The 22,741-nt window shown below is 46.0% G+C and overlaps 1 protein-coding gene across 1 annotated transcript in view; it reads left to right on the plus strand.

Moving 5' to 3' along the window:
• LOC119442080 (neurotrypsin-like) overlaps positions 1–22,741 on the plus strand; it is a 31,910-nt gene that overhangs the window by 8,081 nt on the left and 1,088 nt on the right. The window contains exons 2-23 of the mRNA XM_049661398.1: positions 540–597; positions 1,117–1,296; positions 1,854–1,905; positions 2,811–2,942; positions 3,010–3,170; positions 3,354–3,536; positions 3,839–4,096; positions 4,586–4,713; positions 6,818–6,932; positions 7,029–7,092; positions 8,753–8,823; positions 10,455–10,543; positions 11,461–11,620; positions 13,949–14,056; positions 14,136–14,304; positions 14,628–14,815; positions 16,208–16,318; positions 16,395–16,542; positions 18,280–18,488; positions 18,952–19,065; positions 21,885–22,062; positions 22,292–22,413. Of these exons, the coding sequence (XP_049517355.1) occupies positions 540–597; positions 1,117–1,296; positions 1,854–1,905; positions 2,811–2,942; positions 3,010–3,170; positions 3,354–3,536; positions 3,839–4,096; positions 4,586–4,713; positions 6,818–6,932; positions 7,029–7,092; positions 8,753–8,823; positions 10,455–10,543; positions 11,461–11,620; positions 13,949–14,056; positions 14,136–14,304; positions 14,628–14,815; positions 16,208–16,318; positions 16,395–16,542; positions 18,280–18,488; positions 18,952–19,065; positions 21,885–22,062; positions 22,292–22,413 (2,998 nt within the window). The remainder of the gene's footprint in view (positions 1–539; positions 598–1,116; positions 1,297–1,853; positions 1,906–2,810; positions 2,943–3,009; positions 3,171–3,353; positions 3,537–3,838; positions 4,097–4,585; positions 4,714–6,817; positions 6,933–7,028; positions 7,093–8,752; positions 8,824–10,454; positions 10,544–11,460; positions 11,621–13,948; positions 14,057–14,135; positions 14,305–14,627; positions 14,816–16,207; positions 16,319–16,394; positions 16,543–18,279; positions 18,489–18,951; positions 19,066–21,884; positions 22,063–22,291; positions 22,414–22,741) is intronic.

The raw sequence follows: 22,741 nt of genomic DNA on the forward strand, positions 1-22,741 counted from the left end.
CCGAGAATCTCACTTTGGTATATAGTGGCCAGTGGCGCCAGTCGAAACAGGCTAATATCTAGACTTTAACGTCCATCTATGACCCTACTCCGAACGACACCACTGGCATAGTAATCATCCGCCGCCACTCACGCCACCCCCCCCCCCTCCCACCCTCAAGATTGGCCTCTATGAAGTTGCAAGTTTTTGACGTCACGACTTGCACAGGGCCAATAGTTATAGAGACTCTCTTGATATTGCAATGAGTTGACTGGCTCACAGGGGAAATGTGGATTTCGACGTTGTGTGTAAACTTTACCAGAGTCGTCATTACCGAAATGCGCTCGCGAAACACTGTTGCGCATGCATCCACAGATGTTCATTTAATATTTGTCTCTCTTCTCTTTCTTTTGTGGGCACTTTTTTTGTTTTTCTTGCGAAATAATAATCGCTACCATAAATCTCTGCCATATTTGACTTCTTAACACGTGAAATTAAACTGAGTCTCTTATTGCCCACAACTAATTATTGTTGTGTATGTTTCAATCAATAAATTTCAGGACTGTGATGGGTGGAGAATGCATTCAAGCCCTCCTTTCAACCATCCACGCCGAAGCGGTAGGTATAGAAATTGGGTCTGGTGTACGAAAACAGGGCCATTGGTTACTGTGAAAAATTCACTTTTCTGGACCAATCTTCTCGACCACCCGGGAAAACAATTTGGGACCGGGCGGTTTGCGTCCCCTAACTTTGGGTGCGCAAAGCCTAAAGCTCCCTATTAACACGGTCATCCTTTTCCGGACGCTTTCTAAGCATACACTTAGATGGGAATGAATTATTCAAGAGACAGCGAAAGCCCGAGAAAAGGATGCGATTGACGCCTACCAAAAGGCTTCACTCGTGACCTCCGATGAATCAGTGTGCTGACACAACCACCAGGCATTTTTATTTTACCTGGCGCAATTTGCCTTCGTCAATTTGTCTCCATTTGCACTTTTCTCTGCACATAAAATTGCTCTTTGCTTTGTATACCATCGGCATTTCCAATCTTCACCTCTTTCTCTCTCTCTCTTTTTTTTCTCCCGCACACGTCTGCAATCTGGCAACTTCTGAAACTGACGAGCTCACAATGAACAGACCTCGCTATAAGCCGGCATCCCCATCCACCGGCCGTTCCACCTCGTCTCAATGTGCCAGCGGCTAGCTGGCCTTCATTGTTGACCCAGTGGTTCGGTCCCGGGCATACCGAGGTTGCCAAGTCGCCGCAGCGGATTTCTCGCCCATTCATGAAGCCCACCGTTGGTCACACCACAGAAGGTAACGAAAAGTATACTTTGTAACTCACCTATGCTATTATTACAGTGATTACATGTAAAATAAAGAATTCCGTTAATGGGTGTAACCCATGCTATCTATACAATTGTTATCTAAGGTTGAAGTTGTAATAAAAAAGCTATACGAGGCAAATACAAGGACGTAACTGCAACCGCCAGGCCCCTTTACCGGTGAAATGCCAGGATAGGGATGCGGAATCCTGGGATGTGATTGTGGCGCTATACTCGTACGTGCCTCCTCCTGTGCACCGTATTCGGGTGTTTTTTATATGGTAGCTCCGCAATACATACGACGCGTTGTCGTATCATTGCCGCGCGCTCTCAGACTTTGTAGAGAACGTTGACATCGGTCCCGCTATGCAAGTCGTTCATTTTCCTTTTCGGTCCTGTGTTCTTGATACGTAAAGCTCGATGCGAGAATTTTTAGGAAAATGATTTGTGACGAAGTTGTCCAAGCAGGGTAAGGTTCGCGACGGGGTTAGAATAGCTGCCCAGCACGATATAAAGCTTCATATGGTGACACTTGTTTTGTTCGTACAGCTCACATACCTGCGCGAAGTCCGAGCTTGCCCACTTCAAATCATACCATACGGTGAGTACAACAGTGAATGAAGCGCCCCTCACTCTGTTCGTGACAAAGATACTACGGTAATGCTCAACGTCCTGACAAGAGAACAATAGTTCGTACGATTGCTCTTCAGCAAGAAGGCCATAGGTTTATGCAGCATAGCTTCATGTTCTTGAATGTTACTTTTTGGTCACGTAAATTGCCAGTGCTTGCTCAAAAGACAAGGAGACAGAATTCGAACTTCTGCAGACATTTGCAGCAACAGCGTGTATGCAGTCCAGAAAATTTTCTAATTGACTATAGTATCTCCGAAAATCAAATCAGAAATTCCGAGAAGTGATTTCCTTCCAACCTGGACAACTGAACTAGATGCGACTGACAAAAGATTTCATGCGCAAAATTAGTGAATGTGGATCACCGGAGTCAATTCTCGTATTCGGGGCTACACTTGGGGCACGCGTCAAGTGCTGCCAAAGCATAAGCTAGAAACGACGTATAGAAGCCATTTGTTAGCTTCTGTGCAAATCGCAACACCTGTACACAAATCCGTCTGAACGACAAAGATACGGGAACCACGGGGTAAAACCATTTAATGAGAATCTGCGCACAATGAATCGCTCCTTAAAAGCGCATTTCGGTTAAACAGATTACAAAAAAACGAGACAGAAGCCTGTTAATTTACTAAACAGCAATTTAATTTCGCTGGTAACGAAGCATGTACTTTAATTAAGAAGCTTAGTAATGCAAGCGCGGTGACAGCCTTTTCAAAACAAATTTAATCAATATACCAAGCTAACTGTTTTTCCTGTCCCGTTCAAAATCGTCCCTGCCTACTATCGTATCGTATACGCTTATCATGATGATAGAAAGACTTTCTTTAGCCTCTGAACTCGCAATGCAGTTATGTTTTCACAAACATCCGTTTGCAGCCTTCGAGGTGGAAGGTTGCCACACGAAGGCTTCCTTGAAATGAAAATCACTGGGAAGTGGCAGTCACTCTGTGGTGACGCTTGGAACCAACGAGTGACAGCAATGGCGTGCGCCGAAATGGGCTTCACCAGGTGAGCTTCATCTCGAGCACAGCGGGGCCCCCGCGCTCGTGATTATATTTTCGACATTTTCCCCAAGAGGCGGAGAATACATGCAAAGAAAATATCCCTGGCTGACGGCTCGACAAGGATTCGACGTGGACTGTCCGAAGGAGGTGAACAAGATGGCACACTGCGCCGTTCGTCGAATTATGTGCACCAGCACGCGTCGAATCAGGATTTCATGCCACCGCGATCCCGGTGAGACCTTCGTTTAATAATAACAATCGAGTAAGATCATTGAACAATGTGTGTATAGGCAGCCGGCTTTGCTAGCACCGACTGGTCTACCTAAAACACGTTCTCGACGCTAAATACTAGAATTAGATAGCCGCAGGGTTATTGCTGCTGAAGCTGACATCTCGAGGCGCATCCTTCTCGCAGCATCCGCTTGCAATCCGGGAGAGCATCCCTTCCAGGGCATGTGTCACCTAGTGGTGGGGACACCGAGTCTGTCGCACGCGGAAGCCAAGTTGTTTTGCAAATCGAGAGGCTCTCGGCTTCTCGGCATCAATTCCAATGTCAAGAAGAACTTCGTATCCGAATTGCTGCTGGCCCTTCACAAAGGTAAGTTGCTAAAGCACGTGTTTCGAAAGAGCGTGCGCGTTATCGACTCGTGACGTCGACGACATAGTTCAACCGTTTGACAAAAGACACTGGTGCTTAGATAGACGTTAACATGAAGGCACAAAAACACACGACCAGCGCTATTCCGAGCGACTACGTTCTGGTGGCACTCGTCTTGCAATGTTAGCTGCTTTACATTAAACCCTGCGCCAGCGTCTTTCGTCAAATGCATGTACTAACTATACCATACAGTCTTAGCAACACGCATGCCAAACCCATGTCACAATCTTTATTGCTTGGAGGACTTGACCGCTGGCACACTGACGGCGTTCGCGTCAACGGCGTCTGGATGTGGGAGGCGACAAAGCAAGTGTTGACAGCAGACCGGCCATGGCAACTCCGCGGTGCAATTCCCCCAGTGCCAGAGTGCCTCATTCTGGAAAGAGTCTTCCAAAAAAGCTCCCGCGGAGCATTGCTCAACGACGCCCGCCACAGGTGGAACACGGTCCACTGTTCAGAGAGGCTGCCATTTATATGCGAGAGAGCGGCCTTTCCCATAGGTGAGTGGCTCAACCCTGGCGTCCTTTGTTACCTTATAATTTCTTCTTTCGTTACCCCCTTCCCCCTGTGCAGGGTAGCAAACCAGATGTGCGTCCGGTTAACCTCGCTGCCTTTCTTCTCTTCTACTTCTCTCTCTCTATTTCTTTCTTCGTGCGAAAACACAACACAATTACACGAAAGTGATGGGGAGAAGAGTGTGTGACGTTTATTTGCACGAAAGCTTAGAAATCTTACTGATGAAAACTTACGGCTCCTGCGCTTCTTGCGCCATACTTACCTCGTACTTACCCTCATTGGCTTAAACCGAAACTCATGAAAATTTGTTTGCCATATACTTTTTTATGTGTGTGTTTGTGTGTGTTCCCAGATATTAAGGGAGAACGCTGAGCCCCGGGTTATAAAGTGACCAGCGAAAGCACAAGGGACTTTGTCTTGAGAAATGTTACTCTAGAGAATTGCATTAAATCTTTTTATCGATTTTTTTCTAGGTTGTCGTAAACCTGACGGCGTATACTTTGGCTCAGCGAACGTTACGGAAACTGGAAAGCCTTGTATGCGCTGGGGAAATCCTCGCAATGCCCATTTTGTGAGCAGACACTATCCACAGTCGTACCAAGTGAGTGGCCCACTATCGCTGCCTCTGGTAGTGCTTCCAAAGTACTGAAAGTTGGGCTGATCTTGATATGGATATAAACGGCGCTTGTCTCCACCATGTCGACTTCTTCGGTCATGGTTTACTTTCCGTGATGCCATTACTCCAGAAATGAATTCCTTAGTGCTTTTGCAACATGAGAAAAGTGCACGCCAATACAAAACTTCACAGAAAGCGTCACAACAAAGCCAAGTGCTGCCTCCTAGTGTAAAGAGTAAAGTTTCGTACTTAATGGGAAGGTAAAGCTATAGGTGGGGACACAAGTGGAGTGGTTTAGCCTGCGCCTTGGTTTGTCGTACGTATCCTCACCTACACTATACGTATTCGTGGAGGCGGCGGTCCAGTTTCGCGTTTTTCTGAGCTTCACCCACACAAGCGAGATGTCAACTGCTTTTCTTTTTTTTTTCTTTTTTTTTTATTGAGTGGCGGTGAATCTAATGGTCCAATGGTTATTGGTTTAATTTATTTGATAATTTTTTAGTTATGCACTCAGAGGTTGTCTCAAATCTCAGGTAAACCAACGTCCCATGTTTCCTCACAGCTTGTTAGCTGTTTATTTTACGCGCAGCCCCTCTTTGGGGTTATCTCTCTGAAAATTATATTTTCAATGTGCCGCAGTCATCGCATTTCTTGTTGTCAACCATCTAATAATTGCTTGTGTTCGTACTGGTCAGTATTCCTGGGAAAGGCATATCATGCTCGTGTTATTTTCCTCTTTTGTTCTGTTAAGCGCTACCTGGTGGGTGGCTTTACCACTAGTGGGTGTCGACTTGCACAAAATTCGTCTTACGAATGGCTTTAATTGCCTTTTAACGACAGCTTGCGCCTGGCTGTTTGCCCACTTTTGACGACTGCCTGGCCTGTGCAGGCACTCACTTGATTTGGATACTGGACTGGTGTGCTTGCAGTAATTCTTGGTGATATGTTGAACTTCATCGAAAGTTGGCTTTCTATTCTTTCTGAGCAACAGGAGCCAATGTATGCGGCTTGTTAGCGCATATGTTACTGTATCTTTTAATATTGTAGTACTGCTCTTGAGCCTCTCTGGCTACTACAGAGTATATCTGCGAGCTCCGCGGGGTCGTGTCCTTGCCTGCTGCTTCAGATATTTCTGCAACTTCGGTTTTCTATGTTGAAACGGCACACATCTTCCTCTTCTCGACAGGCATTCGCAGCCGCGTCTCCATAAGTAATAAAGAAACCTACAGCGTAAGTGCTGTTCTAGAATGTTCTAAAATACTTTTAAAATTTAATTATGGGGTTTGACGTGCCAAGACCACGATCTGATTATGAGGCACGCCGTAGTGGGGGACTCCAGAAATTTGGACCACCTGGGGTTCTTTAACGTGCACCGAAATCTAAGTACACGGGTGTTTTCGCATTTCGCCCCCATCGAAATGAGGCCGCCGTGGCCGGGATTCAATACCGCGACCTCGTGCTCAGCCTAAGATGCTTGGAAAGTTTGACGACCGTGATTCTAAATAATGCATACATTCACTGCCCCTCCTGCTGCAACATTGTAACACCCTTGGTAGGGATAAAATTCGAATTTCTAAGTACTAGGTAACTACAAGCTCAAAATCATCAGGACAATGTAATTTGTTCAAGAAATTTTATACTGTTTAAGTGCACACTATCTGAATTACTTAGGTTCGAGATTCGATAACCTATGTCGCTGTCCTAAAATGTTAAGTGTAAGGCCCACCTAGCTCAGTATCGTTGTATGATTGAACGACTTATTTCTGAGAAGTCGGGCAGTCGATCCAACAATCTTTTTGCGTTGTAATGGCTCCTGAGCCATTACAACAGTAGTCTGTAAGTGCTTGTTAAATATTATACCAATAACTGTCAGCTCAGATCAAAATGTCGACTCCGCTAATACTGAAACGTCAGTTTGCCTTTTTTCTTTTGCATGGAATCGAGAGCAAACCACGTAGAAATGGGTGCCACTTGGGGAATTCTGAAGCTATGCAGTGCTTAGACTAAGCACATTGAGTGTTTCAACAAGTTAATAACAACCAGAAAACACCGTGACTCGTGTGTGAAAAACATTGCATGTTTGTTTCAGGAAATGAAACGGCACAACCACTGCCGTTCTCCAGACGGTGACGATACGCCTTGGTGTTTCGTGAACGAATCTGACTACGAACACTGCGATATTCCGGAATGCTCGAAAGTTCAAAGTAAGCATTGCCCGTACAGCTTCATTGTTCAGCGGGAAGAAGTTAAGCGGGAGTCGTCATACTGGGAGCCTTTTTTTTTTTCTAATTTTTCAACAGGCCCAAGTGTTGCCATCGTGCTGATGAAATGTGCTGAGAACGAGTTTCAGTGTAGCCCTGACCAGTAAGTACGGACCAATTTACCCTACCTCCCCCCCCCCCCCCTCCCTAGACGATGAACAAGGTCTAGGGCAGCATTTTTTCCCATAAGACAATCTTCGTCATTCTTTGTGGAAATTCCTTTCTTATCTCTGCGCGCCATGCATTTACCAGCATGTTAAATGCTATGTATACACAATAAATTGGCCAACCTTCATTTTCACATCGCCTTTATTTTGAACGTAACACAGCGAAGATTATTTCACATGTAAATATCAAGTCCTTTTTTTTCCACGCTTTTTCTTTTCTTCCGCCCTCTCTCCCTCTCTTAAGGCCTTTCAGTCCCTCATCTCCTCCTCCATCACAGTAGCGTGTAGGCTACTTTAAACACGCCGGTAGAATTATCCTTTCATTAACCAGCTATCTCTCTCTCTCTCTCTCTCTCTCATAGTGTTCCTAACGGGGAAGTAGTAGGCGCAGAGCGTCGAAAATGTTTTGGCAGCTTCACCCGAAGGACGATCGAAGCATTGACAGCGATATGGCAAGGTTTAGCGATGCGTTTGGACTTCACAGACGGTGTTCTAAATGTTGGCGCAACGCAGCACGCAGGGTAACTCCTGCTGGGCAGTAGGAACAGCACCCTGGCAGCTGCTACCAGGCATCTCACAACACGGACGCAATGAGCGCCGCTAGTGGCGCTCATGAGTCGCACCTCGATAGCGCTTGAGATGAGACCGGCGGGAAACGGTCGGCGTTAGTACACGCCAAGTGAAGTATTAGATGACGTTATCTTGGCGTTTACTGCTCAGACCAGAGCGTACACACAACAGCTTAGCAGAAACACTATAGTGTGCTTAATATAGTGTGCGTGCGCCACTCCGCTTATCTGGAAACCTTCTAACCCTATAGGCGCGCGAGCCGCGCGCATGCGCCGCCAGCGGGACAGCGCGACGACGGTGGTGGCGCAGACGGCGTGAATGCGCCTCCGAACGTTCGTAGAATCGCTATCGCAATAATAAAGAACATCTGCGCAAGATTGGTGAAAATTATTGTTGCGCGACAGAATTGAACGCTAACGTCAGGACAAATTTAAGAAAGTCGCATCACCCTTCCCTTCTTCCTCCTGTAGTATCTTTCTCCACCACCAGATGATGACACCGCCCGATCAGTAATAAAATTGCTCTCCGTCACATATAATCGAAACTGGAGAATTGACATCATGTTTATAATTGCGTAGGAATAAACAATAAAACTGGCGGAGATTTCATAGAAGGAAAAGAAGGGCCAGAAGGTATTTTCCGCCCGATCAGTAATAACATTGCTCCCCGTTACATAAAGTTGAAACTGTAGAATTGACAACATGTTTATAATTGCGTAGGAATAAACAAGAAAACTGACGGGGAAATTCATAGAAGGAAAGGAAGGGCCAGGAGGTATCTTCAGCCAAATTGTACGCACCCTGCCACGAATAAAGAAATAATTATTAGGTTCAGATGTTCTTGACAGCAATGTCTAGGTGAATAAACAGGTTTATTCATGTGTTAGAAAAAGTGGTTAAGGACCCCTTTAAGATAAGCAGACATTCTAAGACACCCTTAAGTTAACACGCTCGGATTATGAAATATCGGATTATGTCTTTAAAAAGCATTCCATGGCCATATAGCCTCTGCTTTTCTATGTTGTAGATGCATTCGAAAAGAGTGGATCTGTGACGAGGACATTGACTGCCATAATGGAAGAGACGAAGCGAACTGCGGTGAGTCTTTAATGCATTTTTTTTCTTCTTTCTTTTTCAAACGAACCTTAGTATGCGCTAGCCTGCGCCGGCGATGTAACGGTAAAAAAAAAAAAAACATTCTGATTCTGACTAGTCGCGCGGCACGTTTTTATATTTCTCGTGCTCTCTTTCAAGTATGGAAAAATTCTTTATGTAGCACGTACTGTGCAACACAAAGTCGGATCGGGAATTATTCAGGATGGTCTGCAATTTTCTCATTGCCTTTTTTGCTCTGAATATAATATTTCAGAAGTTAAATAATTCATAACTAATTCCGTAAGTAGGCGAAACACTAAACATTCAGAAACGCGCCCCACACAATCATGCGTAAGTGCCAAATGACCCATTGGATGAAATGCAGCTCCACTAACCTGAAACCTGGGGTTGTGCGACGCATGCAGTGATGCACCGCTAATGGGCTCATACTGCCTTAAGCAATGGCTCATAACCCCCGTAAACGTGGCCTCCCCGTTACGACGACAGAAGAGCAGTGAAATTCTACGCTGGAATGATGAGCGGCAACTCAGCCAGCTGTGGAAGACGACGACGACGAACGCGGGAGCAGTGGCACGAGCGCGTGCCGAGCGCGAGCATGAGCCGCTTGCTTACCGTGACAACGACTACGACTACAACGACGACGATTACGACAGGAGACGCCGACAGCACGGGCGCATAAGGTGCTTCGCACCTAAAATCCAGCTGCTCTCAGAGCTGCACAGGTGGTGGGCACGCGCTCGTGCCATTGCTCCCGCGTTCGTCGTCGTCGTCTGCTTCCACAGCTGACTGCGTTGCCGCTCATCATTCCAGCGTAGAATTTCACTTGTTTTCTGTCGTCGTAATGAAGAGGCCGCATTTACGAGGGTATGAGCCATTTCTTAAGGGGGTATGAACCATTCATTGTCTTACCACGGCCGCTGGATTTTTTTTTTTTTTATCCAGCGACCGTGGTCTTACGTAGCGGATTTAATTTTGAAGAAATTTCATGGAAATCCATCCAGAATGAGCGCGCTCAGGAAAGGGTTCGTCGTCAACGTGCCGATTCTAGCGTGAGGGCTTCCGAAGCCCAGGCGAAACGTCAGCGAAGATCCGTGGACCCCGAGTTGCGGGAGCGCGATGTTGAGGCCAAACGTCAGCGTCGTCTAGCCCTCCAGGAGCCTGACAACGGTGGTGCATGCCTCGACAACGTTAGCGCCAACTTCCCCGGTGCGATGGCCAGGTTTCAACGCGAGTTTCTCAACCGGAACTTAGGAGCCAGTTGCAGTGCGTGTGACCAGTTGTGGTTCTAGCACAACGTGGTCCTCGTGAGTGCAATTCGTTCGGAGGAACACCCAAGAAACACACGACAAGCTTCGTTTACTCCCCGTTTCCTCGATTGGGGAAGGACTATTAATTTTTTTCTTTAATCTTTCAGCCAGCCTCGTGTGTATTGTAATTTAGGGCATAACTGAATATTACATATATGCGAAATAATGCGAAACAAAAAAACACAACGTCGCGAAAGTCTAGTTAAAATATTATTGTATAAAGTACAACTTCGTAGCGCAAAAAAAAAATGGTTAGACAACAGTGAACAGTTCAGTAGTCCTATTCATACGTGTGAACTCTTTCAGATCGTCTCCTCGAAATGTTCCAGCGGACGCCTATGACTAGAATGAGCAGTTACGAGTCCGCAAGGTATTTTTCTGTGAGCGTCACAAAGGTATATATTGTATTACTCCATTAATTTATCCTGAGTGGGGCGAGCGAGCGAAGCTGTACCCTAGTAACAAATTATGAGTACGCACCCGAGCTCCCTATTGTCATTCACCCTTCTGCTAACATTCTGTTAGCCGAAAGTGGCGTGTCTCTTGCATGCCTTCCCACATGCACGCTTGCTCTCCCCTGGCCATTTACGCCACAATCGGCACATTGCTCCCAGTGTTTCTCACATCTCTAAGGCTGAAGCTATCCCACATAATATTACCATTTATGAAAAAAAAAAGATAACGAAAAAACACGACATGACGATGATGATGATTTCTATTGACATCACCTTTTAAACAAGGTGGTGAAGAGTCACCTAGCCTGCTTGAGCTAATCAGATTTTACTGCATATATTGCACTTTAGCATTTTGTCTGTCTACACTTTATATTCTTTAATTAAAGCATCTATCTCTATGCTGTACAGTTACCTATACTTATAATGACCCCGACCCCATCTTTTCCCTGCTTTTTTTTTTTTTTTTTCACCAGTGCTCTATAACGTCTCTTGCTTATCTCGACCGCTGACCAGTTAAACGCTCCCAACAGCTTTGAATGCCAGCACTTCTCGAACGTCGACGTTCCCTATGCGGATCTTGCCAGGTGAATATCTTGGCATATATTTACGATGTGCTGCGTCATCTCCGGACTTTTGCGGCAGCAGAAACATGCCTCATGGTGTTGCGAATATTCGCTCCTGCGTGATTTTTGTCCTCAGGCAGCCGCTCGTTCCTCAAATAGCAAGGCACGGTCCTTGAATACGTTTCAGCGACCTCTCAGTGTCCTGCTCTGCGTTCTCTCTATAGAAAGCGTTTCGACACTTAAAGTGCGAGCGACGTCTATGTCTGTGCTTATCCTTTACTTTTGTGCGCCTAGTGCGCGGCCAAGTGCGTCAACACAGCGGCCTTCACCTGCCGTTCGTTCAGCTACATGGCGTCCGGCAGCCTGTGTATACTCAGCGACCGCAACGTGGCTCAGACGGGCTCGCTTGTGGCCGACCCTCGGTTTGATTATTACGAGAGCACTACCCACTCCGGTAAGTAGAATAATGCGCACGTCACGTGTACATGGTGGGCGTCATGACGTTGTCCGGTCGACAATGTGTACCGCAAACGGTTTTTTTTTTCTTTTTTTTTTAGCGCCTATCTTGTCCCAGGGACGTCGAAATTGCTTAGTGACATGGGCGTGCGAAGGGCTGATTCCTGGAACGTGCAGAGCTGGCATAGCGAAGGTGCATGCGAGCAGTCACCCACCGGCCGCTGAGCTGCGTGTCCGAGTATCTGTATATAGTGACAGTTCTAGTGACAGTCATACTAATAAGAGTACTTCTCCCCTACCTCGCCCCTTCTCTGCGCTCCAACTCTCCATGACCGATGAGACATGTTCATCAGTCATGGAGTCAGAGCATAAAATGCCTATGTCTCTTTCGATCTGTAATGTTTACATCAAGACTTTAACAGTTGTCATTTTGTGTGACATTTGCATGCGCGTGATACATTAACAGCAATGCTGTTAATACTCCGCGTTAGTAAAGCACTAGACTACGCCTCTGGAGGCTTAGATATATTCATTCGTGCGTTGGCTCATGCCTGGATAGGGCTTGAATATGAACAATAGCACGATACTATTATTGGGCCCGTGGTAACAAAATTTCTGCCGCGTAAGTGACCTACACGATTGGCGGGCGCACGAACGCCGGACAAGAAGTAAACGCTCATATACGTAAGACAACTTGAAAACTACAGGGCTTAATGAGACTTAGTGATCAGACTTGTGCACGTTGCACAAAAAACGTAACCGATTACAATAACAATTACTTTGAAAAAACGTAATTGATTGCGGTTACCAATTACTGCTCCACGAAAGCAATTGAGCAATTACTAAAAAGTAATCAATTACTTTAACGTTACTTTTCTCCGTACATTTATTAACAATGCACAAATACAGTCGATATAACGAGCTTTCCTAGCTCTTTCCATTCGTTCTCTGCAACCCTTAACAGGTTGTTTACCTTCACAAAGGTCTGTTTTGAAAAATTTCTACCTTCATCTACCCTCGTTTTTGTAAAGGCATCTGCAGCGACACAGAAACATATCTCGATATGAGCGCTGGAGAAAAGGGCTGTGTTGTAACGTACGAACACCTTGCACATAATATTGTGCATGGTTACTCAATACAGCGGTACTCAGGTCTGGGTGCTCTATGAAGCGCATCGCTTCATTGTTGCTTTGGGTTAGGAGACGGTGCTCCCGATAAGGCAAGTGAAAAACTGAAAAATCAATCGTATATGATTCCCTAGCATCCAAGTCCAAAGTGACCATCGTTAAAGAGCCATACAAGCGTCGTTTATATTTGTCGACCAACATCTAGTGGACCTCCACCCGGCGCCATTCACTCGTTAGTCAATTAGACATAGACGAGTAATTGTAAGAGACGCCAGAAAACGTCCCCGCTCCTTGAAATGGTGGACAAATCTCTAATGTAATTTATTATAAAACTGCACATTATTTAACCCTAGTATTTTTCGAGTGTTACAATCGCAAAAATTAGTGTATATGAGTCACGTATATATAAACAGATATAAGCACACGCTTTTAAAGGCCAAACACTTCTGTCTGTATCAGAGAAGTCACAGACTGCATTAAGCGAAGAACTAAGCAGCAGCTCTTAGCGCCTCTGTGAACAGCCGCATACAAGCACTTCCAGGAGATACAGAGATACATTTGTTTTAAGAGGAATACTCGGAAGTCGAATGTTTAAGACAAGTGTGCAAATCTGCAAACTTATGCCATGTTCAGGTGATGGAGGTCTAGCTTCAGTACGCTGAGTGTGGCGAGGTAGCACATTTACATGTTTTCATGCCTTTGGACACTCCAGTTACCGCCAAATTTAGGTGCTCAAAGCTGCATGCATCGCCTGTTACACCTTGTTTTGTCAAAAATGTAACTGGTTACATGTAAGTGGTCACTGATAAATGTAAATGAATTACCGTGAGCGTTACTAAGTAAACAAAGTAACCGTTAAATAAAGAAATTGGCGAGAAGTGCAATTGATTACAAGTAATTACGTACAAGTCTGTAAGCAATAGCTTTATTGTCTGCGCCTGCCCGTGGTTGTATGTGCCGCCTGTGCGTTTCCGCCACCGCGTTGTGTGCATCATACTTTTTCACCCCGCAGTAACATGTCCACCGTCAGCCACGCAAACATTTCCAGTTTCTCATTAAAGTCAGCATCGCTCTTTCTTACTGCCTCTGTTGTGAACCCACATCCTCGACCTCAATAGTTCATCGCGATTTAATTTTCTTTTAAACATGTGGCGGTTAAATGTGCAGCGTTGCGCCCATTATTCTCCGCCACATTGCAGGCAACTGCACCGGCATGTTCCGCTGTCGCAACGGCAAATGTATCGAACGACAACTACTCTGCGACATCGCCAATGACTGTGGCGACAGGTCGGACGAAACAAACTGCGGTGAGTTGCCAAGCGACGACGGGCCGCCGACAGGGTTTGCGCGTAGGGTTCACACGATAACCAGCGTCGTCGTTTGCAGTGACCCGGATGGACTTTCAGGTGCGCCTCCGAGGTGGACCCCGAACCTTTCTACCGCAGGCCGAAGGCCGCGTTGAGGTTAAAGTCCACGACCAGTGGGGTCTCGTCTGCGACGACAACTGGGATGCCGAGGCAGCCAACGTTGTGTGCAGGGAGCTCGGCTTCCCGTTGTGAGTAACGTACCACATACGACAAAGGCGACGCTTGCGCTTGGAGCTAGGAAACGCTGAACTCACACTGTACCACGGTCGCAACATCCGATATCGAGTAATCGCTGCCAACGAACCCACGAATCGGAGCTCATTAAAGCAAAAGCGTCTGTTATGTCTTCTACGCGCGCAATATGAATTCAGCCTCTCGCCATAGGAGTTCGTATACTTATACAAGGCTAAACAAAGCTATTGTTAACACAATATGTCAGAATGACCGTTTAGAGCTCTACGTGTATACATTCACGCGCAGCGGTGTCGGATCGTTCCCTCGTGACTTACAGGGGTGCCATTGAAGCAACCAAGGAATCGCAGCATGGTCTTCCTCCCGAGGACATCGTCGCTCAAATATTTATGGATGACGTTCTGTGCGTTGGGAACGAAACGTCGCTGGCGCACTGCTCCTTCCCTGGGTGGAAAAAGCACAACTGTTTCGCCAACGAGACGGCGGGAGTGCGATGCAGAACCAAAGGTACCGTCCACCTGGAAATGAACACTCCTGTCTAAAACTCTCATACATGAACAAGTATTTCTACGACCTATGACCTACAGAAAGGCTGTGTGATCACTTCTTTTGCCTAGCACGCTCTGGCTTTTTCTTTCAGAATTATTTTCAACGTCCTCTTTTGCCAGAAGAAATTAACTTTAAAGAAAACGCTAATGAAGGTGTGTGCGAAGCTTCCATATAGTGAGACATGCTTAGCTCCCTTGACCTAAAACGTAGGCTTAAAGCCATCATTTTAATAAATTATATATATATCTGTACGGCTGCATTTCTCGCATTTATGTGTTACTATACTTATCGATTAGAAAATTCCCCCGGTAACTTGATCGATTACTCAGTCACATAAGTTGGAACTGCATGACCAACGTCTGAAACATTTTCACCAAATAGTTGTTTCTACCATAGAGTTTTCTACTACAATTGGCTGAGTGAACTCTGGCACCGGGATCGTTCATCTACGACGGGAATGATGGTTAGTACATAGATTTGTATAATCTTGGTGTTTGTGGCTTCAGGCGATCTTGTAACTTTGTTTACTGAACTTTGTCTGCCTTTATTGGCCTAAGGTTGGAAGCAATGCTATTTTTCTAAGCGCAGAAGGCAATAAGACTCTGCGAACATGCATAAAACTGCATTTTTAACTTAATACGCTTTCTTTTGGGAATGATCAGTTTACAAAGTCCAAAGCCGTTGGAAGCTAGAAGGACGAAGTTTAGCCAAATCCATGTGCAAGCCATCATTCCCACGCTGGCTGAACGCTTGCAGTCCCGTAGCCACTATAGAGCCAGAGTTACCTCTGGCTCTGGGAAAAACAGTAATTTTTGTAGGAAACTGTGTTGTCCCTATATTATCCAAACGACATGTTCTTGCATAGTGATAGGTTAGGGGGCTCGTATTCAGTTGGCGATCACAGCGGCAAGGCATCTGAGTGGTTATCACTGCGATCGCCATTTCATAAGTTTCGGGCGCAGAAGCGCTGGACAACAAAGAAACGCCTCTTAGGTAAACAATCTTACGTTACAAGTTCGAGAATATGGATCGATGGATATTAAAAACATTGGTCTTAAGCTCAATCACGTAGCTTAAACTGCTACACATATACATATTAGATAAATATAATTAATACAATTATGGTAATTAGCGTATTAATTCATCTAACGTTTCGCGCAAGTATTGTACACCATGCCATGCGACTGAGTCGAAACTACGAAATAGAGACTTGTGCTCCAGCTATACTTTTTGTGTTCTGTTGGCAATTCGCAGAAATAAAATAAGAAAATATTGTATATGAGGCTGCTACACTTGCCGCGGAGTGCCCGTGAAAGTGAGCGGTGACGCAATCTTTCGGCCTCGTTGCAGCTTGCGGGCAGTCAGAGCTGGAGTGTTCCGGAGCCTGCATCCCTTACTACCTCGTGTGCAACGAGCAGAGAGACTGCGCCGACGGCGCGGACGAGGAGTTCGAGTGTGAAAGTAAGCCCAGTCGCGGCACACTATAGCAGCCAAGCAACTCCCGTCGTGGTTCTCAGTATATGCTTCTCCCCCCGAGGTAAGCTGGCAGTCCGGCTGATGGGAGGACCCCACCCGCTCTCGGGGAGGCTGGAGCTGAGCAGACACGGCATCTGGGGCACGGTCTGCGGCGACGGCTTCGGGCCAGCGGAGGCTCGCGTGGCCTGCGCCATGATGGGCGTAGCTAAGTATGTGGTGCCGTCATATCATGCTGCCTCCTTTACAAGCACAACCGATTCTGAAAACACAAGCATCCTGGGGTTTTACGTGCCAAAACCGCAATATGACTATGAGGCATGCCGTAGTGGGGAGACTCCAGATTAATGTTGACCCCCTGGGGTTCTTCAACGTGCAGCCTATGCACGGCGCACGAGGGTTTGTGCGCCACCACAATCGGTAAGCAACCAGCGCTACATGACGCTTCAGCTGCGACGCTGGCCAACTGGTCAGGTAGTGGAGCGCGCACCTTGGCGCATGCGTCTCTAAGTATTCGTAAGCCCACGAAACTTAGGATCACGGGAGAGAGTGTGGAGGGCCAGCGCAGCAAGCGCGTGTGCGCGAGGCGTGTGCCGCGCCGAGGTGTTCGATAGCTGCGTGTGCGGTTTAAGAATGGCTTTGAACGTTTTGCAGAGTTGTTCATTTGAAGTTTAATTATTAAATCTCGTTTTGCCATTCGAAGGCGTTGGTTACTGCTGCTTGCGGCTGGCGAAATACTGCTCCGGGACCCCGAACAAAAGCAAGGACGCTTCAGGGTCAATGTTAATCTGGAAACCCCCGCTACAGCTCCTCTCATACCCCTTGTGTTTTATTTGAGACATTAAAGTTCACCAATCTATCCCTGTTCTTGTTTATTTATGCTTTTCAGAGCAGACGGATCATGCAGGTGAATCATGAGGATTATTTGTCATTTGAGCATCACTTGCATTAGAATAATGTGGTACATATAAAACATTACAGGAACGCATACGGAATTTAGCTTTCATTCTGACTTTGTGCGCTTTTATAAGTTTGCCGGTCCATAAGCGAGCGTTTACAAAACCATCTGCTGGAGATCAATCGTGCTCTGAGGCCATACAGTTGTGCCGCGAACTACACATGTTCACTGTGAACATTAGTAGCCTCGCAGTAACTTAGGACGACTTTACACGAACCGGGATTCTGTTATATTAAGTCATAAAACGACCAAAAGCTACGTATCACTCGTAGTTCGCGCTGGCTCATATAGCGCAATTCCTTTAGTTGAAATACATTGCAATCAACACCCGGTCGATCCTTCGTAACTCCTTCCCGCCAGGCAAACACGTTTATCGCTGCTGCAGGAATGCCTTAGGAGATGAATTTACGATAAGCGGTCTCCCCTGCGTCTTCTCTGGACCTCAATAAACTTATTTCACTCACTCACTTACGCTAAAGACAAGCAAACACACTAACCTCACCTTCGTAACTCTTCTTACGATACATTTACACTGGTCCAGACGGGTTTATGCAATCAAGGCATAATAAAGTGATCTGCTCAAGTTCTTAAAGGCTTGTGAATTGTGCGACTGACTTTGAAGGTTGTAGCGCGTAGCATCGCGTTATTGTGCGCATTTCTCTCACTTCATTTTCTTATTTGTTTCTTCTATCGCATTTTATTCTCTTTAGCCTTTTCCCCAGCACAGGGTAGCCAGCCGGTACTTACATTGGCTAACCTCCCTGTCTTTCCTTCCCTGTTTTTCTCTCTCTCTCTATTGATGCCCGCCGCAATGGAAAATCTACTGCCAAAAGCAGAACGGTCACCTCGTAGTGGTCGAAGAGGGCGAAGTATGCCTGATATTCTACAAAGAGGGGTGCGACTCGGGACGCGTCTTAGCTCTCTGTGTGTGTCAGCAATAAGCTATCAATGCTTGCACAAGGTCCTTCATTTTTTTCTTTCGCTGATGTAGCGCCAGCGCTACCGTGCTTCCCAGCCTTGCCTACGGCCCTGGCAGAGGTCCCATCTGGCTGGCCGACGTGCGTTGTTTCGGCACGGAGAGGTCTCTGGAAGAATGTCGCAGCAACCTTTGGGGACACAGTGACTGCAACCACGACAAGGACGTGGCAATCACGTGCAGCACGGACCACGTCGAGCCGACGGCGCCAAGCATCGCTTCATGTACGTTGGCCTTCGGCCGAATTCTAAGATCCTCTGCGCTCTGTATATCGATCGAAGGCGCGTGCGTCGAGAAAACCCGGCATCTGACGCCAAAAGCAATTGTTCAATTTCAGCTGGCATTCGAAATGGTTAAAAAGACAATTAAAAAGATTATTATTACTCTTCTTCAATGGCAAAACGGCCACTCCGTCAAACGTGACAAAAGACGCCTGGCGATACCGCTTTGAATTTCCCGCGCCAGCAGGCAGTGACGTCGTGAATTTTGACAGCGCCTACACGGGTCTTGTTCACTGATTGTCGGTAAAGGAGGCCTATATTGCATTCAAAATGAACCACAGCCACACAGTGCAGGGGCATATTCGGTGAGACCGAATGGAGTGGTAGGTTCGAGCATCATGCGTCGTCGCTTATACATGCGCGAATACTGTATCTGGTGTTCGTGCGCAATCTGATTTCCGCACAGATAGAGACATCTGCGGAATGCCAAAGTACCAGCCACGGATGGACCAGGCATCGGTGTTGTTCCAGTATCATGCGAACAAGAACAACAGGATTATGCCCCGGAACTTCAACTCAGGTAACACGTTCCAGATGAGGCATACATATCCGATGAAACTAGAAATTAAGCTATAAATGAAACCACAAGACGGGGTTGTGCGATCTACTTGCTTCAAACCTCATCCGCAAAAGCGCGTCCCCGGATACTGCACCTGAATGATGTCTTCTCTGAGCGTCACCGGCACACGTCATCGCTATGCGCTATAAGGTGGCAGTTTTTAAATGAAACGGACTGGAGGATCTGCCAGTGCTAAAGGCGTCTGACTTGCTAACAGGTCGCGTGCATATGATACACCAGCTGTTTTCTTTTATTTCAAACTAGGCAGGGGTATTCGCCCAAATCCCCGAATAACATGCCGGACTTTCAATGAAGTTATCGTTCTTCTTCTTCTTCTTCAAACGGATACTTTAAAAATACCCTGTGACAGGCAGCGCTTTTCCGTATTTTTATATGTATTTCTGCAAAAGGCAGAAACTAGCTGCATGAGAAACCGCAATGTCCAGTTAGCTAATTGCAAAGATTGCAAAGGGCACATGTACCAATTATCATAAATCATAAAGCTAGTTCTCCTTTCGAGATATCCTTCCTTAAAATGTTAAATATATGGTCGTTCTAATTGACAGTTTTCCAAAAGCGCCTCTCTAGCAGTTCAGGGAGATCTCAACCGGAACGCCGATGTATATTGTCACGTAGTAGTGACGCTGAAGAAAACAGCAGAAAAACTGTGAATGACGAAACATGCAGGCGCGTCCTGCGCTGAGCGATAACATTTGTTAGACGGTGAAACGCGGCCACCCGAGAAAGACAACCAAGTACACGTGTCAGTATTTTAGAACATATATTGGGGAAGAATATCTCGGAAGTGGTGCAAGTTTCTACCGGGTGTTCAAAATTAAGCTTTACGGAATTTTTAAAATCGCCTGTGGCAGGCAGAATAATTCTTGTCGTTGAGCTGGGTTATTCGAAGAGGCGGACATTAGTAGCACGAGAAATCGATGCATATTCAACTAATTAACAAAAATTGACTAATGAACGACTTAGTTAATTACTTTACGACACATATTGCAATTTACGAATTGTAGCCGCTGAGTTTGCACGACGCATCCACTTGAAATTAATTTCCGGGATGACAGCAGTTTCGAGATATTATTTCCCAAATGGTGGGACGAAATACATGGGCGTTCCAGTTACTTTTGTGCTTCAATGTATAAAACAGGAGTTTGGTGAAAAGGTAAGTGGAACAACAGTGCATATTTACGGCAAGTTTGATGGCGCATATCTCCAAACTGGTGTCATTCTGGAAATTTATTCCAAGTGGATACGCCTGACAAGCTCACCGGCTACAATTCGTAAATTTCAATATGTGTCGTAAAGTAATTAACTAAGAAGTTCATTAGTCAATTTTTGTTAATTAGTTGAATATGTGATTCGATTTCTCGTGGTACTAATGTCCGCCTCTTCGAATAACCCAGCTCAACGATAAGAATTATGCTACCTGCCACGGGCGATTTTAAAAATTCCGTAAAGCTTAATTTTGAACACCCGGTATATTATTGATTAAGCAGACGCATGACTACCCTAACGCTTGTTTTCAATTTGCACTTGCAACGTGTGCCCTATAGAGAATAATAAAAAAATTGGACGCTTAAGCATCGCCTTTAAGAGTAGAACGCAATAGCGTTATCGGGACCCGTTCGCATCGCAACGCGCGGCTGTATAGTCTGGTAGAAATGCTGGAAAAGGGGTGTGTGTTTGAGTTTCCTCGTAGCAGAATTAGGTTTCCTCGTACATTCAAATTACAATCCGACGCCGAATGGTAAAGTCGTAGTTTATCATTTTCCTGGCGGATTTTTATGTGAGACATTCATTTTTTGTTCACCAAAACCTTGCACCACGTGGAGGGCCTGCGCGGTCGGGGTGGTTGGAGATGATTTTCTCCGCAACCCGCATCGCACGCCGGTTGCCGACGCCGGATTTTCTGCGACACGGGGCCTTTAACGCTGTCGCGTTAAAAATTTAACTAGTTAATAGTTTAATTAGATACCTGGACACTGCGATTTGTTTTGCAGGTGATGTCCGCCTCTTCAGGCAATCCACGTGAACAGGCTGAATGGCATACACTATCCGCTCTATGCAATTTCTTTTTTCAATATATGTTCTAACTAGAATAAAAAATTAACGCAAGCGGTATAGTTGGCGCCTGTTCCGTCACGTAGGTTTATTTGCTGTCGTGATTTCATTCCACAGTTCACTCGTGGCAATGGCAGACTCATCTGCTCATCATGGGCGTGATTTCTTTTTCTCTCTCTTTAACACAATGAACGAACTCAGTCTACCTAAAAACAAATAACCAATCATCATGGTCAAAGTCCACTGCAGGACGAAGGCCTCTCCCAGCAATCTCCAATTCTCGTTCTAGCTGATCTCAAGTGGTTTCTCCGACAGGAAGCATCAAATTAAGTATTTAATTATGGGTTATAACGTTTAGATTAAAGCAATTCATGGGCAACAAGAGTCACTCAAGAATAATTTTGACGACCGACAGGGAACATGACGAACAGAGCTCACCCTCCGGGTTACCACACGTAAATTGGGGGACGGACTGCGGACGAGCTTAGCTCGTTCGCGACTCTTCGGGAGCTCAAGTGCCAGCCAGACTACCGATCGAAAAACAGGCATCTTAAAAATATCGACAACATATCGACATAAAACATCCGCGAAAAAGAGCACGAAAACCGCGAAGTTAAATTTCGTGTCGCACATGTTATAGATAGACGGTCAACGGACAAATTACCCTTTTCTCTCTCTCTCTCTCTCTCTCTCTCTCCTGCGTGTAGCCAGGTCGCAGAGTAGACGCATCAGCGGGCGCATCGTTGACGGTATACCAGCCCACTACGGCGCGCACCCGTGGTTGGTGGACGTGCGACTGCGGGACCTTTCAGGCGAAACACTGCACTGGTGCGGAGGCACCATTCTGACCCCGGACTTCATTCTGACTGCTGCCCATTGTTTCAAGTACGCGCGCTTCGCTGTTTTCTCCTGCTTGAAGCACTCTCAGGTCGAATGCTGTTCTTACATATCGTATTATATTCCTCAAATGCCATAGCTGCTTTGAGGAGAAAGAATGGAGCGACTGTGAGACTCGTTGGTTGCAAAAAAAGAAAAGAAATACATCCGAAGTGCATTTACTCTTCCCGCATTCTTGATTTTTTTTTTTGTATGTGTGTGTGTGTGCGCACGGCAGGTTTTCCCCGAATGTGTCTCAACTGGTCGTGCGCGTCGGACAGTACAAGTTGTACGCACCCGACCCTTACGAGCTCGAGTTCCAAGTTGAAGCCATGCGCGTGCACAAAGATTTCAATCCAGGTGAGCCTGAGCGCACTTGAGTACCAACGCTCACTGTCCTTTGCCATGCACATACTTTATAACGCTAAATAGAAAGCGAGATGGAGGGGGAGGGGCGTATTCATTAATCACATAACTTTTCTGCAACAAAAACTGCATGCCATTGGCCGGCCACTTTCCCTAATTTCACGTTCGTTAGCATGCTTAACTATAGTGCCAACTCTTGCGAATTTCTTTTCTAGCGTATCACCTGCTCTGAGGATACATGCAGATTCTGACAAAAATTCTTATCGACAATCTATCGTTTCTTGCTGACTTCCTATTGCCTTCAATACACTTTCTGTTCGAG

This window comes from Dermacentor silvarum, chromosome 1 (assembly GCF_013339745.2).
Source record: "Dermacentor silvarum isolate Dsil-2018 chromosome 1, BIME_Dsil_1.4, whole genome shotgun sequence".
Lineage (NCBI taxonomy): Eukaryota > Metazoa > Arthropoda > Arachnida > Ixodida > Ixodidae > Dermacentor > Dermacentor silvarum.